The sequence below is a fragment of the Neodiprion fabricii genome, chromosome 3, assembly GCF_021155785.1.
Source record: "Neodiprion fabricii isolate iyNeoFabr1 chromosome 3, iyNeoFabr1.1, whole genome shotgun sequence".
In the NCBI taxonomy this organism is placed as follows: domain Eukaryota; kingdom Metazoa; phylum Arthropoda; class Insecta; order Hymenoptera; family Diprionidae; genus Neodiprion; species Neodiprion fabricii.
Window position 1 is genome coordinate 21,513,479 of NC_060241.1, and position 12,246 is coordinate 21,525,724.

At 34.4% G+C, this 12,246-nt stretch overlaps 2 protein-coding genes across 3 annotated transcripts in view; one reads left to right on the top strand and one right to left on the bottom strand.

The window, feature by feature from the left end:
- The first annotated feature begins 484 nt into the window (after positions 1–484).
- Positions 485–2,238, top strand: LOC124178766 (transmembrane protein 70 homolog, mitochondrial). Its single transcript, XM_046562375.1, has 3 exons — positions 485–751; positions 819–1,193; positions 2,030–2,238. The coding sequence occupies exons 1-3, from the start codon at positions 638–640 to the stop codon at positions 2,219–2,221; spliced, it is 681 nt and encodes a 226-aa protein (XP_046418331.1). The 5' UTR covers positions 485–637; the 3' UTR covers positions 2,222–2,238.
- LOC124178736 (ankyrin repeat domain-containing protein 12-like) overlaps positions 2,219–12,246 on the bottom strand; it is a 46,800-nt gene continuing 36,772 nt past the window's right edge. For both annotated transcript variants that reach the window (XM_046562318.1, XM_046562319.1), the window contains 5 exons: positions 7,812–8,395; positions 6,520–7,043; positions 5,904–6,447; positions 5,096–5,551; positions 2,219–3,496 (listed from right to left, as the gene is read on the bottom strand). In XM_046562318.1, coding sequence (XP_046418274.1) covers positions 3,317–3,496; positions 5,096–5,551; positions 5,904–6,447; positions 6,520–7,043; positions 7,812–8,395 — 2,288 coding nt within the window. In that variant the 3' untranslated portion in view covers positions 2,219–3,316. The remainder of the gene's footprint in view (positions 3,497–5,095; positions 5,552–5,903; positions 6,448–6,519; positions 7,044–7,811; positions 8,396–12,246) is intronic.

Genomic DNA, 12,246 nt, shown 5'->3' on the forward strand with positions numbered 1-12,246 from the left:
TGAAAAATGTTAGCAATTGGTAAGAAAAAATACGGATATATAACCGAAGAACAAAAAACCTTACCTATCGGTAAGCGGCTGAAAGTGAGAATAAACATTGCTTGAATTAATTCCATGCCTAGTGCAATACCTCGAGCAATGTGTATATCTACTTCATTATTGTATTTGTAATCCGTGTTCACTTCCGGGCCCATGATAAAGTTTTTCCGAGTAAATACGTAATTATTGAATAGTAAGTTTGTTGGTCTTACAAAAATAGCAGATTTCACAGTAAAAGATAATTGAAATTATCGAAATTTATCGTATACGATTTGCAGTATCGCACCGTCTTACCCATTCGATAAAGGGTGAATCGTAATTATCGATACGGTTAACTAACCGAAGCTCGAGAATCAGTTTGACATATATCGCATTCGATATTTCAGACATCTCGCATGCGATATCTAGGGTCATCAACTCGCGAATAGAGCCTCAGGGCCCCAGGGAATCCACTGGTAAACTATAGTAAAATAATCACATGATCCAGCACGAGTCGCACTCACCGTGTGGTTTCGCGGTCCTCGTGAACATGATCGTATATCGCTGATAGATCTCGATAGTTTAACATTTCGGCAAGCAAAATACATTCATTAGAGTAATGGCATTTTTAATAAGCCAATGTGTATTCGGAAGCATGAAGAGATCGATACACAAAATAACGCGACTGAGATGTACATTAACGGACATAAAATCCGGCGTTGCCGAAAATAAGGTTAGAATTTTGGAGGATTGAATGCTGAGTGCTCTGACATATATAAAATTATTATGTCATTTTGCAGAAATTTTTACCCAGTTTACAACAGTCATGTAAGTTCACGTCAGAAAGTAACACGCAGTTTGATAACAAGCGGATATCAGAAACTGAAAAAATTTATCAAGGTTCTTTGACGACACAAGTCAGATCAGTTAAATTCTTTACACTTGTCACCTCGATCACCGGTATAATTTCGCAGCCAATGCTTTATGCTAAGATTGAAGAAATAGGCGTCACACCTGTAATTGTTAGCGTTGGAGCATTCTATGGGTTCTTTGTACTGATATCTCCATTATTGATACACCTGGTAACCAAACGGTATGTTACTCAAGTAGAATACAACTCCAAAGAGGATTACTATACCGCATATACGTACACCTTATTTCTACGACAAAAAAAGGTAAGTTTTTTCCACGTACTTTCTTTTCCTTTTTCGTAGATTCGACCAAAGCTGTACGTGTTTAGTTTCAATAAACATGCTTATCTGGGATATAATTTCACAGATATTCTTTAGAGTAGCTTGATCATAATACATATCTCATTGAATTTCTACGTAATAGGATGAGGCATGCATATTTCAATCTTCTAGGTATTTTACTGAATTTAGCTAGTGATTTTAGATAGTTTCAACATAATTTACTTTAAGAATGATCACTAACCATTTTATCAAAACTATTTTTCAAGAAATATTTCACTGTGTAGTCTTAAAACCATGTTTCAAACCCTAAGGTTCAATTTAATGACATTGTCATCATATAATATTGGATAAAAAATCACTATTTTATTATTTTAGAATAACTTTGAATTAGGGTCGTAAAATATGAGTATGTTCTGTCATATTACAATCAGCCAAATTTTAAAAAATCCCATTTCTAAAATAATGACTTGCTCCAAAACTACATCATTACACCGACGTTTTATTTCAATGTCATTTTCACTAGAGATCAAGTTCACACCTAGTCTTTCAAATAATTATCTCCAATTAAAACGATTTTTATTTTACTAACCAAAACAATTATTCCTGTAATTCTCAAGATAATGTTTCATAATTGACACTAACAATGATATCGTGCCATCTCAATACTCAGTTTTTTTTTCCCCATTTTCTTCCCCACAAGTTGGCCAGTTTTGTGATCAATACTATATTTTACGATATAATATATTATTATGCAGATCATATTTATTAATTCTACAATGTATAATTAAATGTTTTATTTCTTTTATACAATGTTTAAGATTCAGTTTACACCAGACGATGTTAAGGTCCCAGCAATTCCAGCCATGCTGACAACCCTTGTGGTGAAGGACAATCCATTGTTCCTAGATCCAAAATTGTTCGAGGATATAAACCATTACAAGAGGATAATGGGATATGATAAGCCATTAGATTTTTCCCTAGATTCAGAGTCTAAAGATGAGAAGAAATAAAGATAGTATATTATTTATTGATTTTGTGTTTTATGTATCAAAGATGAAATATTCCTTAACCTACTAACATTATTGTTTTCACTGTTTTTACAGTCATTCTATTTACATTTGTGAGTAATATATTACTACCGTTCATCGTTTTATCGATCGTAGTAATTATAGTTTCTAATTTCTATAATTACAAAATATATACATTGTGTAATTTATTACACATTATTTATAGAGAGATCATCGTAAATTGGCCAGTTATTTTCCACACGACATATTCTGGATTTTCTGGTGTACACAATGTGTTAAGCTATTCTTTAAACTAGCAGGTAACATTCGTTACATCTGCTAGCCTTATACGAAATAGTCCAATCTTAATAACTTTTCCTTGTCTGTAACCACCTATTATAGACTAAATTAAAAGTGCACCATAAAAAGTATTATAGGATACGTGAAAAGAAAAGTTGTATGAGTCAAGCAATGAATCATGATACTGAAAGAAACATATAACCAGTACGATGTTTCTCTAGTACGAGATAGATCGTAATTATTTGTTTTTGGAATATTCGCCGGATATATAGAACTCCGAAACGTATCACGTAAATTAAAAAATTTCTGCGACAATGACTCAATTGTGAATTTAAGGCAAATAATATTAAACAATTAGTTCGAAATTGTTAAAACGTACATTGTTTGTATCTTTCGGAATTGATTTTTTCAAAATCACAAGAACTTGCAATAGTCCTATACAGAGTATGAAAGAAAATGAGCTCAGTTGTGATAACTGAAAAATTTGAAAAATATGCTGTCTGTCAAGTAACGAATTTTTTACGACTGTATAATGATTTATACAAGTTATGTTTATCTATAATCGTATAATATTTCATGAAAATTTGTCATAGCGTCTAATATACCGGTCTCTTCAGAATAGGATTACAATGGCATTAACGACTGACTTATCACAGTTATCTTCACGAGATTTCATTCTATAATGTTTCGAGGCTGCATTGAGGTAAAGTTGAAGAACAACTTCTGAAATTATGATTTGCAAAAATCATACATATGTGAAATGATAAGAACCGTCAATGTGGCTGTGATTGGAATTCATTATGCTGGAAGAAGATCGAAGTCGTCGGAAACGTGGACCATGGGAACGTGAAGATCTTCTATTTGAGGTCTAGCTTTGAAATCACAAAGACCTACTTCCTTCATCTTCCATTCCCAATCCATCCGTTGTACCGCATGAAGAGACTCCGCTTCATTGTGATGCCGTAATAGCATAGCTTCCTGAAAAAACAAGAAAATACGTACAGATCTTGTATGATCATGAATGGAACATTGTATTATCTAACCAATTTCGAATTCGTGTAGAGTGGAATTCATCAAAATACTCGACACACAAACTTATCATATTGGCTGCTGAACGCTAGTTAAGACTTAAGACACCATGATTACTATGACACGACATCATTTGTGATGGAAGTCATAGGCCAAGTATAATTAGTAATTCCAGCTTTATTTTTAAGTTTGTAGATATTTTCGTAAGGTTTTCATAAAAGATATGAATGATAAAAAACTTTTCAATCGGTTTTCATCACTTAAAAATATCGGAATTATCTGATGGGCATCTTTCGAAATGACAAATTTTTCAAATCCAAGATTTCTTGGACAGCCTTAAAATGTACGAGTGCATATTAATTAAAATATATTCAACTTTGGAAAACTTCAATAAGGATTGGAACACTGGCGATTCCTATACATTGCGACCACCTGAACACGAATTTCTTGGTAACTTCTGGGAAAGAAATTATAATTTTTTGAACAATTTTGTCCAACAATATAGTTAAACTAAAAATCTGAAAAACTTCGTCTGGCATGGAAAGGAAAAAATCAATTTTATCAATCCCGGATATTTTAAGGGTGTCCAGCAACACGGGACTTAAAAATTCCAGTATAATTTCCGCATTTTTCCTGTCATTTTATAAAAATTCCCGGACATTCATAACATTATTTTGAGCTGCATAACGACTGAATATTAGTTGTTTTAGATAGTAATCTTTAAATACGCATGATACTTGTTGAAAATAAGATGCTCGTCGACGAACATAATTTCCGAATCAATTGGATTTCCCAATAAAAAAAAATGGTCGAGCATCCCTTTACCCTGCTTAAAGTATGTATCTATGGCAGTTGTAGGCGTATGAGATGTGGTGAGGAAATGGACGAAAAAAAATGAAAAACTCTTACATAGCTTATATTTATTAATAATATAACTAGACGAGTTGTTATATACCATTTCGAAGATATGATTTCAATGTGAAATGAGTTGAGTAAGGGCTCTTATTATTAGACTTGGGTCGAAATTTTACAAAAGTTCGATTTGATGCAAAAATTCCCGGTCGATGAAATTCCTGTTTCCAGGAAATCTCGATCGCTGGAAACTCTGACTTTAATCTCATATCACTGTTTTCGAATTTAATTACAACGCTATACAGAATGTGAATTCATATTTTTTAACTAGTTTTAACCACACAACTTATTAGACGAAAAAAAAAAAAAAGATTGGAAAATTATCGATTGAAAGTTCTCATGTAGATATACATTACAGCTCAATTTTCAATTACTGATTAATAAATATCTTCTGAAATCGAATTTTTTTAAACTGGACTAAATACACGAGGTAATTTCCATGTACACTTAGAAACATTTTTTCAGATAAGTTACAAAATTTCCTGACCTGTCTCGATTATTAGGACTTTTCCAAGATCATAAAAATTTCTTTTCCGCTCCTAGGTTTCCTAGTTTTCAGAAAGCATGCCATCTCCGATTAAGGATAATATATAAAAAGCCAATGTTATGACACACAATTTCACGTGTTCAGCTTACCTTAATTTTTTCCCACTTGTCATCAACGTCTTGAAGCCAGCTCAAAAATAATCGTCCATTGTACCGGCTTCTTGCATTTCTGTCTTTTTCTTCTTGTTCAGGAGTTATTACATTGTATACTTCTTCATCCTTCAAAATTGTACAAACCGAAAATGGAAGTGACTGATTTGCCAAGGCTCTAGCAGCTCGGCCGTGCACCCTGAGGATTTCTTGCTCCACAGACAAAACCAACTTCTCTTTTTCAACTACGTGTTGCATTCTTAGACGATACCTCTCCTTTTCCTGCTCCATGTACAGATCCTTCATTGCACAATGCAAACTAACTGGCGGGTTGACATTTGGTTCTTTATTAGCATTTCCAGCCAAGACATAAGTGCATCGATTCATTAAATAATCCTTGAAACCCTGAGGTGGTTTTGGTTGTACAGGGAAAAGACCTTTTCTCCGCCGCTCAATCTATGAAAAACAAGTGTTTTTTTTTTATTTCATCCGTTGTACTTGGGTTAGTGACACTAGTAGGACTACAAATTCTATTTTTTGAATGTTAGTGAAATATTATTTGAAACTCAAAGTCTGAAACATTTGCAGTGTAACGTGGAATGCATAATACTAGTACAACTAATTTTAATTTTAAACGAATTTACTTTGACAGAGAATTTCTAAATAAATCGATTCTAACCTGTGACTGGATTATGTAAAGGTGTCAGTATCAACGTTTGAATCTCAAAAGCAGTTTTGGAGTGGACCAGATATGGATATATTTGAAAAGATGCATGTACATATTCAGAACTATCTAAAACTATTTTACCTGTTTCCTTATGTTGAGGAACAATTGATAACAATTGGTGATTGGCTGATCATGCGGATGAACTTCAGGTCCTGTATTAGCAGCTTCAGCAGCTTCATTGGCGGCAGCTGTGGCTGCAGCCTGCTGTGCTTCCTTATTCGGTTTCATTTTTCTTTTCCTCGGATGGAGTTCAACGGTAGTAGGAGGAGTGGTTGTGTTCGGAGTTGAAGTGGATTGAGTCGATGACGCAGTATCTGAACTCTCTGTGTCTTTCTGGGTTTTTGAGCTAGCATCGGAATTTTTCTCCGTTTTCTCACTGGTCGTTGTTGTTTTCGAAGTACTATGAGGAACTGAGGTTTGTTCGGTTGTTGTCGTTTTTGTTGGATCCTGACTGGTGGTTTCTGGTGTCGGAGAATTGTGACGCTGCTGAGGTGATGAATTGTTTGAACGGTCATTTGACGATGCTGCTGCAGGAAGTGGAGACGAGTTTGAGTAACTGCCGTTTCCTGATGAAGCGCCAGCAGTTTCCTTTGAGATAACCGAGCCGTTGGCACCATTGCCAGACCTGAAATTCGTAATTATTAGAAACCAGTTCCCAGAAAGAGCATGACACATCAATGCTATAAATTCTTCATACCTGTGTGAACTTCGAAGGACTCTTTGATGGTGTGTAGACCGTTCTTCGCCATGTAGAGCTCCAGTGAAGTCTTTTTTTTCTTCGCTTTTAGACGGAGCACCTTCAGTGGGACTCGTAGTTCCACTGGCTGATTGATTTTGATCTTTGTCAGTAGAATCGTTACTATTTGAGCTTGCGACAACATAAGGCAATTGGTGATTCCTATTCGATGTATTCTTTCCATTTCTATTTCCCTGTTCCTGTTCAGACACTGTGCTCTGTGGTATCACTATTTTTAGAGGTGGAACTTTTGGGGCCGAATTTGAATCCGAACTTTTTGATCGATCGTCTTCACCGTCTGATTCAGGGGGGGCTGGAGTAGCTGCTTTTGTATTCGTAGAACCAACCATGCTGCTAGCCGGTTTCGGACTACTACCAGTAGCTGCAGAAGAACTGGGACTTTTTCGATCGACATTGGCAATGGAAGTGGCTTGATTGTTTTTACCTACAGCAGTATTTCCTCCTAGTTTACCGAGTTTTGTACACTGTAAACAAAGAATTATTTAATTAATTTGAAAACGAATCCTTAAATATCATCTACGAGAGTATACACAAGTAGATGGCTGAAAAAAGTAGGCGAATTTAAGAATTTGTAAAATATATATAAAGTTTGTGGATCAAGCTTTATCAACATACTTTTTTTAATTACAATCAAACGATCAAAACCATTTTTATTGACATTGATGGCAACAATTTAGGTTGGTGATATGCAGTGCCCACGATACCTCAAACAAGGCTGAAAAAGATTTACATACTTCAAATGTGGAGACAGTATTGTCAGATAGTTTAGCTTCCTAGGCGCAGTTCAATTTTTTTTTTTTATTGGCTTATTTCATTGAAATTGCGACCGTGTGAAGTTGAAGTTGAATTTTTCGTCAAAATTTTACTTTATTTCATCAGGAAAAAAATATAATGTTAAAAATTAGTGATATCGTGATAAACAGGAGAAATCATCCAAGAATATTATTTCCAACCTTGAACTAAATCGGTTGAACTGTTCTTTAGTTATCGTGGGCACAATAAAACACGTCACTGAACAAAATGGTTGATATTATTATCAATAACAATGTGTTCTATTGAATGACTCTAATTTAAGGACAACAGAAAGCCAATAAAGCTTGATTTACATACTTTGGAATAAAACAAACCCCAATTGAATTGAATAGAAATTCCCAAAGATCCACCCACTTTTCCAGCTGTCTACTCATATGTACCCTCTTAAGAGTATGAATGAAAACTCGTTCATCGCCCACCTTTTCATTAGTTGGATTATTTCTACCAGCCGCCAGTCTTCCAGTTACCACAGTTTTAGAATTGTCCTTAGTGCTCTCAGATTCCTTTCTCTTCTTTCGACGATTTTCTTCATCTTGCTCATCAGGATTATCACTTTCTAATGTGCGTTTAGCGGCAGGTGATGCAGAGACTGAAGTCTCATCCGTATTGGAGACAGAGATTTCAGCTACCGCTGACAAAGCACTTACGGTCCCTGAAGCATTACTTCCAGATCCTCCTGCTGCTTTCGTCGCATCTTTATCCTTGTCACCAGGGTTCGGTGAAGTACTCGCTCCTCGAACTGGCGTCGCCTCTTTTGAACTTTTAAATTCATATACATCCCCACTTTCTCCAGATGCACTACTGTTATTGGCAGACCCAGTTGCCACCGGGTTTCCCCCTGACAATGCTGAGGACTTGGACCCATCCATGTTTTGAGACTGGCTAGTCACACCGTGGCGTGGGGCTGTACCACTCTTCTTGTCATCCCTGGAGGTACGCACCTGGTTCAACCGCAGCGTAACCCGCGGTGAGCCGCCAGACTGCCCAGTTCCCGATCTGTCGACTGAGAGAAAATAAAGTCGTTATTGTACAGATTCATGAAAAATCGATATATAATGATGATTAATATACATGGAATTGCGATTTATGAAGGTTCATCGAAAACGCTGATAATAAGGCATTGAAGAGTAAGTGAAATTTGGTAAGTGACCCAAAAGCCCAAAATGGTAAACTTGGCACCAAGTATTACGCCGATGTATATTCGCTTATTATTAGAACTCAAAATAACTAAAAATTTGAGTTTTTGATCAAAGTAGATCCATTAAAATTTGAGGTACGTAATATGCATATGATAACAGGCGTTACACATTTTTTGATTATCAGGATACTGATCACAGCTAAAAAAGAGTGACTACAAACAGACCCGACTGATTCAAAAAATCTATAAAAAGTTAAAATATTTAAACGACACTTTGAATGTAATTAACCTTTCGTTACTCATGCTTGATTGCCTGTCAAATTTCATTTTATGGCAAGCACTGTGCCGCTCATGTTAAATGAAATGTGACGTCTCCACGTCACAATATAGTAATGAAATATTTCTTAATAATAATAATATTTATGTGTAGTTATATTTTTTTATTATTTCTGTCTACTTATATTTTTTTTGAAAAATATTAAAGTTTATTTCTTTATCAAAGTGAAAAGTATTACAGTAGTTTATGTTTAATGGTCAACTAATAATTGTCATTGATTGGCATTAACAACTTGTTCAAGTCATATTGTAAATATTTTAGTCTTATTAAAACTATGATAAATTCGAAACATCTGTATTTGTAATCTGAATCTGTAATAGCGATCTGCATGCTGCTCCTTTGTTCTCCGACCCAGACTTTTCTATTCAACTATAAGCTTGTCTTCAAATTAATTTTTTTATTTTTACTTTAAAAAAAACATTGGTGTTTTTGTTGTTACTGTCAATGTCTTGGGTTAAATTGTCGTCACTTTCATCTTCACTATTGAACTCGTCATCAGATTTTTGTAACTCTGACTCAACATCAGAATAATTTTTTAGTTTTAATAACATTATTTTATAAATGAACAAAAATTAAGTAAAAAAAAAAAAATATATGTACTTAAATATGTTTTTTAACAAATTTAAATTCAATTCCTAAGGTTATTTTATGTCACAACTAAAATACAACTACATATCACAAATCTTGCTGTGATATAAAGCAAAAATTTAGCACGCTGTATGTATCGGACATTTTTACTGTCAGCTGAGACGTTCCGAGTAAAGTCTGACAACGTGGTGGAAAAAATTGAATTGACAATTTAACTCACATAATGAGCATTGTGTCGCTTTTTCAGGATCTTGTTGAATATAAATATATTTTACTTGTACATTATACTTGTTAATTATAAGTATATTTAACGATAGTAAACATTTCAAAGAGAGAATCGGTAAAGTATGAAGTCACAATTATCCATATAGTTATTTATATTGCAATTTATTTTGTCTAAAGGGCGGTGTCGCACTTGTAGCGCGAGTAACAAAAGGTTAAACTGAAGCAACATGCTGAAGAGTAAATACTTCACTAACAGACTGTCAAAACACGTCTTTGGAATACTGCATTGCGAGTTACTGTCATTTTCTTTAAGATCAATCAATATTGTCAGTAGAGCTATACAAATTAAGACTCAAGTTCCCTAATTTTTCAGGGTTCTTAAACTTAAATTTGGTTTGTGTACGAATTCTATATAGCGAGAAATATGTGAAGAAATTTTAAGGTTTTGAAATAAGCGTTGTTTTATTCCTTTAAATTACTATGCTATTTTGGCAAAAATCAATAACTGTAGCCCTAAGAAATAGTCTTTGCTTCGGTATTAACTTCAGTACCGCAAATTGATGAGTTGAAATATTACAATGTTATTGTTCGTTTCTGTTTTTAATAAAATCAGCACATATAGCGCCGCGCACATGTGAAACAAGAAATACTGACAGTGTCTCATCTACGTATTGATCAATTTCACTCAAATCTCACTAAAAAATTATATCTCACAGATCTTTCCATATGACTCTGCTTCATGCATTTGAAAAATATAACATTCTAGAACATCTTGCCTGATCATGCTCATTATGCAGTAAAGAAAAAAATTGAAGAGATTTAGTTTCAGATTTAAATAGCATTTTTTGATGATGTTAAAGTTTGTAACAATAAATTGACTAAATACTAAAATAGAATCACTATCTAGTAACCTTAAAATGATTTTGTAAGACTTATTTTCCAGCGTATAAATATATTCTGTATTCTTATGATTCATCCAACTTTAGATAATCCTTAATTGTAAGTTGTAAAACTCGTTGCGAGATTTACAGAACATTACGTTCTTCAACCTGCCATCGTTTTAAGATTGGTAATTTGTTAGAAGCTTACGTATTTGTCTAAACAGTCGCAAAAAGGTGGACGAAATTATGACAGAAGCTAATAAAACATAATATAAATATACACAGGTAAAAATGATACCCAATGGTCTTGAAAAATAAATTTATCTGTAATCACGGAACAAATACTTTTGGGATTTTGGTTATTCAATTCTTTATTTTAACAGCATTCAAAATTAATCCGTTAAATTTCATCCTCTGATCAACTTCCCCAATGATTTCATATTAATTTCAAAATTAATTCAACTAATCGGCTGATGAAAAATTACAATTGGGTAAAAAATGGTAATAAAATTATCGAAAAAATCACAGCAAGTATAATGCGTATCGTAAAGTTGCTTAGAGAATTGCAAAAAATTTGGGGATCTTGAGTCGGAGTAACGAATTTTGTAAAATACTCATGTATTCTTGTAGATATGGAGCTTCTTCGACTGTGGCAGAATGAGTTTGAATTGGATTTACTCAGAAACCAAGTCCATAAAATTCATGAAACATCAAAATCAATCTGTCCCTACTGAAACTATTTGATGAGAGTTTTCTGAAAATTTCGGCACCATCTTCACCGAACATGTGAAGCCTCCTTGCAAATAAAAACGAGTCATGCAATTTCCTTCAAAAAGTTTAGACAGTTTTGTTGCTGTATGGTTGAACAGTTTTTTCAAGAATTAAAATTGACAGTATACGTAAGTATGCAACTGTTCGTTTCTTAATTAGGTAAAAAAGTGACAAGTAATTCTGAAATATACTAGTAGGGGAAAAAAAAGTCGGCCTCGCACCTCGTGCCACGTGAGGACGCGTATAATATGACGCCAAGGCCGACGTCAAAATAGGTACGTATACTCGTATATTCAAATGATATTGTAAGTACATACGTGAGTATGTACATGCATTCCTACCTACGAATAAGGTCGAGAAAAACTACGGTGAAAGAACCGAACCACGTCGCGGATTGCGGTCCAATTTCCTTGTTACATGCATGCGCGTGCATCCATTCCTGTATGTGAGCATACCTTCATAGGTTGTACGTACGTTTGCATTGAGCGCAAGTGCGATCGCGTCATGTACCAAGAATTTATAATCACAAATTAAGAACTACGTTACACGGCACGCACTCACACACACGCACACACACCGAACAGACGCACACGCACGCACTTTGCATTGTTCTTCCATTTGTTTTGCTTATCACTCTATCTAATAATTATCTCAATATTCTTATTTACTTCGTTAACGTGGTTTTCCTTGTATTGGAATATAGGTATGCTTTTAACGGTATAACTGTGAAACTCCGGAAGTTGAGTATAATATTTCGATAAAAACCATGTATAAATATAATTATACGTATACGAATGTAGAACACGATTGGAAATTGCAAGACGCGACAGCCGGCGATACGAAAACTTGTGAAAATCTGAACCGAGTGAAGAAATCCATGCCCGCGTTGCCGCCGCTATTGGTGATCTTGCAGC

Bases quoted from the DNA above. Each gene is read 5' to 3' on its own strand.
- LOC124178766 (XM_046562375.1), top strand. From the start codon at position 638: ATGGCATTTTTAATAAGCCAATGTGTATTCGGAAGCATGAAGAGATCG. The intron at 752-818 runs GTTAGAATTTTG...GTCATTTTGCAG, and splicing joins CCGGCGTTGCCGAAAATAAG to AAATTTTTACCCAGTTTACA. The intron at 1,194-2,029 runs GTAAGTTTTTTC...ACAATGTTTAAG, and splicing joins TATTTCTACGACAAAAAAAG to ATTCAGTTTACACCAGACGA.